We start from the raw sequence: 6,298 nt of genomic DNA on the forward strand, positions 1-6,298 counted from the left end.
AGGTATGTTTTTGTACGTACTGGGTTGTAAACGTAAACGTGTCTGTTTTTCTTTTCAAACTGTGATTTGTAGTCAAATAAAGTCAAGAGACTCTTACTGTGATCTAGACCAGTGGTTCTCAGTAATATTCTGAGACCAGAAGCATAGGTGTCACCTGGGAGCTAGTTAGAAATGCAAATTCTCAGGTCGCACCCCAGACCTACTGAGTCAGTAACTCTGGGAGTGGGCCCAGCACTCTTTGGTTTATATACTAAGGTCCCCCCCAACCGGTGATTCTGATGTGCACTCAAATTTGAAGACCACTGGTCTAGCCTTGCTATTTCAGGTGTGGTCCAGAGACTAACGCTGGCATCACTTGGCAGCCAGTTGGAAATGCAAAATCTTCAGCCCCAACCAGACCTACTCATTCAGAGTCTACATGCTCCCCAGGTGATTTGTATGCACGGATGAAAGATTTAGTAAAGACTGGGAGGAATTGATCTAAACCACATAGGCCTTCAGGGGCCAAGTGGTTAATGTCAGTGAGTAAAGGCAGCTTGGTTTTCTCTCTAAAGAGTACAACAGTGAGAAAGCAGGATGGTGTGAAGGTTAAGCATCTGCATTTGTTTAAAAATGTCCTATATTGTACCAGTTGAGTTAACACACCCAACTAAGCTCATCAACCGTTAACTGCAGTTGACATCAAAGACTTCAAGGAGATGTTAAACCCAAATGTTAATAGCGTGACCCCCTCATAATAACTTCTTCTGATCTCTTAGGAATTTATCAAGGAGCTGCTCTCCCGGATAAGAGGCATGAGGAGACTGAGCCCCCCACAGAAGAAGACTGTATAATTCCGGACCAGGTGGAGCTCTCCTGGAGACCCAAGAAGGGATTTCGACTTCACGAAGACTTTTATTAAAGAATAGTTGTCCTTATGAGCAACTTTTTTGGGGGTAGGGAGGGGTGGTATCTATTAGACATTTATTCAAGAACGTTACTTTTTTGTTGTTGCTTTTAAAGGTTTTGTTGGTGTAATATTTTAATAGCGAAGACATCACCACTCTGGTTTCAGCCCAACCAGGGATTAACATACCAGGCAGACACACAGGGCTGGGCTGGGCCAGGCATCTTCTTGGAGAAACCAGATGTTTAGGACCTAGCTATACAGGGATGATGGTTTTCTTAGACGTTTTTCTTAAGTTGTACATTTGACTCAGAAGTTGAATTTCTCGTGCTTGTATATATCTTCAGGCAACTAAGTTAACATATTGATGTGAGTTTTATTTCACATTGATGGAATAAACTTGTGGTTGTCCTTTCATTGGAGGTCACGGCATGTGTGTTTTCAAGAGGCCACGAGGTATTCTTTGTGTGAGTGCTAGAGACCTACAACATTCACTTTATGCACCAAAGTGAAAGAATTCAGTGTATCCGTTATTTTAAAGAGCTACACTACAACAACGTGGAGTTGGTCAAGGGCTTAATTTATGGACTCTGTGTCATTTTGTTAATCGGATGCTTTGCCAGGTTATGTACTTATTGCCTCATTTGTGGTATTATTCAAGTTTTCTGAATCCTTTCTTTGAATGTTTATTCAGGTTTCTAGAGAAATGCCCACGCTACCTGAGTGGTGTTTTGCAGTGGAACAAGGAAGCACCCTGTAGCAATTCATTCTCTGCTTTCAACCAAATACTATGTATTATTCTCTCTCCATGAAAGCAGGTCATAAGGAAGTGAGCAGATTAAGTTTCTTCCTCCTTAGAAGTAGTTCTGGTCACTTCGGTTCCCCCGGCAGCATCAGACCAGGGCGGGGTGAGCTGAGTGATGAGCAGGTGTAAAAGGGAGAAAGCCTCACCTCCTCTCAAGAAAGTGGATACAGGAGCATTTGCTGGTTTGGAAGTGTGGTGGAGATTTCATTTCTGGCTTCTCTCAGTGGCATGTGGTGAGGACTCTGGCCCTAATTGTGCACCCTGATCCCTTTGCTTGGAGCGGAGCCTGGGATGCCTGCCCTGCCCCTCTCAGTTCTATACCAGCTCCTTGGAGAAAGATCAAAATGCAGATGGATGTGGGCGGGGTCAAAGGTCAGAGGAGAAACTCTTGCTTTCCTCCAGGAGGTCCCCACTGCCTCCCCACAGAAACCCCCCATACTGTAAGGTGTCTCTAGGTGGCCCTGTCAGAGGACAGGGGTCAGGCATTTTCTATCAAGGGTGCTCTGAACATATTTTATTTTTTAAAAGAACTATGTTTGTGAATTTTATGTACACTGGCAAGCTTTTGAAAATGTATTTAATTTTGTAATGTTTACCAATGATTTATTTACAAGCTATTTACGCAAATAAATGAAGCTGCTTACAATTCTGCTTACGTGTTTGCCTTGGAAAAAACAACATTGACATGATTATTTCACTTTGTCAGATGCTCTGCAGACAAGGGTACCAAGCACCTATATCTAGCGTTTCATTTTCAGGTCTTTTGTCATTTGATCCTAGACCTCACCTGAGGTGTCTCCAGATCAGGCAGTGAAAGCAAAGGGGCCGGGACACATCCCCGGCTTGAGAAGGAAACAGAAAGTGACTCTGTGCCCTTGGCCCTGCCTGCCTTCTAGTCCAACCCTCTCTCAGGCCATGCCCCTTGCATTTCACTAAAACTCCCTTTTACCCATCTGGTGTAAATCCTCAAGATTTCAGATTACTCAGATATTCCAATTATTGTGAGAAAGCCATGCACCCTGTGAGTACAGAAAAATCAGAATTTGCAGGACTTCTGTTAGGCTTGACCAGCCCAAGTTACGGTCTTCAGAGGAAATAAGGATTAACTTTTCCTCCAAAGGCCTCTGACGCTCCCACATCACACGTTGCCTGCCTTTCCTCCCTGCCCTTGCTCAGGGGCTGGCATCCCCTGACTCCCCTGAGCGCTCAAGCCACAAGCTTGGGGTGTCTGGAAGGTTCTCTGTATTTTTTTCCTCCAAAGCTTTGCTAAAACTATTGCCTGGGTCTGGAACACACTCTCCACCAACAGGCTCTCTCTGGAGAGCTGGATTGGACCCCTCCTAAGTGTGTGCGCAGCTTCGTGGCACGTCTCCACGGTATTACTACTGGCTATTCCCCTGTTATCTCTTCTGTTCGACTCTAGGATCCTTGAGGTTAGAACTGGGTCTTATAAATCAAGCCCCTGGTGTTTGCCAACTGAATAAATATGATAAAAGATTCTTCAAGAAAACTCAAACTCAACTCAGCTAGGAGAGTGATTCTTAGACCTGAGTGTACGTTTGAATCACCTGGGAAGCTTTAAAAACAGCGGATGCCTAGACCCCAGTCCCGACCAACTTAATCAGAAGTTGTAGGAGCAGAGATTAGGCATTTTGTAAGGTCCCCAGGTTGAGCGGCCCTGGGCCACTGTGTCATTCTTGTGTAGTCTGACGCACACGTCTGATCACATGGCACCCTGCTTGTGCTGTCACGGCAGGTGGCAGCTGTGACGTGAGCACGTTATCTATTTCTCCTTGTGTTTTCTACTGGAGGGGAATTAAAGCACAGCACTAGGGAAATGACTCCAAAGTATCCGACTTCTGGCCCAGTGATCGCTCGAACACCGGGGAATCTAAGTTTGAACTTTACGGAGTGGTGTCCATTTACAACAATCATAATAATAGTTCCCATTTCTTGATCATTGTGCTAAGTGCTTACCTGCCTTATCTCATTAAATCTCGACATTAATCTCATGAGGTGCATTGCATTATCCTCACTTTACAGATAAGAAAATCAACGCAGAAAGGTTAAGCAGCTTACCTGAGGTCACACAGTTACAGAGCTGAGATTCAAACCCTTTGACCATTAGGCTTATCTGCCTCTTACAGGGGTTACTCTCAGTGCCATGCACAGGAGTGAAAGCTGGGAACTCCATCTACAGTGAGCCGGGCCCCTGAGCTGACTGGGGCACGTGGGGAGGCTCTGTGGTCGGAGGGGTCCTCGGCCACCTGCCGGTTCTCTCTCAGTCCTGAGAACCGAGGGCTCCCGAGCTGCAGGGCAGCTAGGCTCTGTACTGCGGCCCCTCTGTTTCCGGGCTCTTATGCCTTCTCCCCTAACAGAAAGCTCCTGGGCTTGGCCTTAGCAGCTTGGCATGGGAGCACCCTTTCATCAGTTTCCTGAGAGAACAAAATTAGGAGAAAGAGCAGCCCAGGGTAATGTGGTTTCCAATTCTTGTAACACACAGATATTTGATTTTCATTTACAACCTGGAGTCCCCAGGAAGGACTGTGTGCTGCGTGGAATCGGTTTGTCAACAGTAGTGGAGTGTGTGGTTACATCTGGCTCTTTCCGAGAAGACTAAATGGTTGGGAACATGAGCCCTTTTTGAGACATGACTACCATTTCATGGAGGGGTACAGAGAAGGGGCCACAGCCAAGAGATAGCCAGCCAAGCACTAGGCCCACACCTGGAGATGCAGGTTGGAGAGCATCTGGGAGATGAGCTTGTCCCTTTCCACGGTCAGAGCGGGAGCCAGATGTTTGCCCTGTGGCTGAGTGCTGCTCCGGGCAGTGCTCCACGCCCAGCGCACTGGGATTGAGCTTGTTCTTTTTGCTGCGCCTCGGGTGTTGCTTGGTGAGACGCCCAGGCCCAGAGCCACCTGTTCATGTGACTGCTGATTGACACTCCCTTGCTCCCACCTCATTTTTGCTTCTGAGTCAAAGGTGCTGGGGTTTCCCTCTGCTTCTCGGGGACCTTCCCTGAGTGTAGGCGCTTTGCGGGAGCTTCCTCCCACCCCTGTCATCCCCCTCCTTTCACCCCTGCTTTGGGCACTAGCCTCAGGACCCTTTGATGGCTCAAATGGCTTCAGGTGGCTTGGCGGGGAAGTACTGTGGGTGGGGAGGACCCCTTGTCTCTGGTCTGTCCAAAAACACAGAAGAACTCAGTGTATTTGGTAATTGGAACTTTGGGAAAGCCAGTTTCAAATTGGACACAGACAGGGAAGACCGGTCACTTTCCACATTGCTGTTTTCTTCTTCCTTGAATTTATTTCAACCCAAAGGATCCTGGAGAGTTACTACTGAGAGCTAGTGCCATTCCCTTTGGGATTCGGGATGGAACTAGCTATGTGTTTGTAACTTGCCTGTGAAAATCGGGTCTTCGGGCTTCCCTGGTGGCGCAGTGGTTGAGAGTCCGCCTGCCGATGCAGGGGACACGGGTTCGTGCCCCGGTCTGGGAAGATCCCACATGCCGCGGAGCGGCTGGGCCCGTGAGCCATGGCCACTGAGCCTGTGCATCCGGAGCCTGTGCTTCGCAATGGGAGAGGCCACAACAGTGAGAGGCCCGCGTACCACACACACACACAAAAAAAGAAAATCGGGTCTTCTGTGAGCAAGAAAGAACAATCCAGACTTCATGGAGTGCCCTTCCACCCCGACTCAGACACAAGGACTGGAAATGCTTCACTTCTTAAGGGTTCTGATGCCACTGTGGTGTTGCTTGCCTGGGGATGAATTGTTTGTGTAAGACTGGATTGTTCTCCACCTCTCTCGGCTGTGTGGATGTTCTCACCACAGCACACCAGACGGGCATCTCAGTAGAGTACTGATACGAGAACGACTGCAAATTAGGTCCCGGAAATCTGTTTTTCTGGTGCTTTTATTGGCTCCATTGAATAAATAAGGCCAGATTTATCTCTGATACATATTGCCTTTGGCTTTAGGCTCTTCAAGTAGGGTGTATTAAATGACCTTGCTGGTTGGGGTTCACCTTGTTTTGGTGGATTCTAGAGGTAGGAAGTCCTATCAAACACGGGGATTTTAAAAAGGGCACTTTTAATGTTAGTGCTGTTGACTTGATCACATTTATACACACACACACACACACACACACACATATATATATATATTCAGTGTTATCCTTGTAAGGAGACAGTTCTACACAGGTCTCTCATGTTTCTGCATGTTTGTGGGCAGACATTGCCTTAGTTATGGACAAATGTTTTCAATATGTGTGTATGTGCAGCAAACAGCCTTGGAGGATAGAGATTGTTTCTCCCTCTAAAGCAAAAAGCACATGAGCTTACTGCCCATTATAAAAGATGCAGGTTCCGGGGACTTCATTGGTGGTCCAGTGGTTGAGACTCCACGCTTCCAATGCAGGGGGCGCGGGTTCGATACCTGGTCGGGGAACTAAGGGAAACCAGTGGGGCTGGTCCCATCTCACTCACACACTGGCTCGTTCGGGAGGTGGTTTCCACCTCCACGTCCCTTTCCTCTTCTGCTTTTTGTGGTGAGTTCCACCCATAGGTTCTGAGGATCACAAGCCTTTGGTGTAGATTTAGCTTCAA

General features: G+C 47.4%; 1 protein-coding gene across 1 annotated transcript in view; it reads left to right on the plus strand.

Moving 5' to 3' along the window:
- Window positions 1-845, plus strand: part of PPP1R14C (protein phosphatase 1 regulatory inhibitor subunit 14C) — a gene marked incomplete at its 5' end in the record, with an annotated part of 88,913 nt that extends 88,068 nt beyond the window's left edge. Inside the window, one exon of the mRNA XM_079716651.1 lies at window positions 759-845. Coding sequence (XP_079572777.1) covers window positions 759-833 — 75 coding nt within the window. The 3' untranslated portion in view covers window positions 834-845. The remainder of the gene's footprint in view (window positions 1-758) is intronic.
- Between the last annotated feature and the right edge of the window lie 5,453 nt (window positions 846-6,298).

This window comes from Hyperoodon ampullatus, assembly GCF_949752795.1.
Source record: "Hyperoodon ampullatus genome assembly, chromosome: 12".
Taxonomy (NCBI): domain Eukaryota; kingdom Metazoa; phylum Chordata; class Mammalia; order Artiodactyla; family Ziphiidae; genus Hyperoodon; species Hyperoodon ampullatus.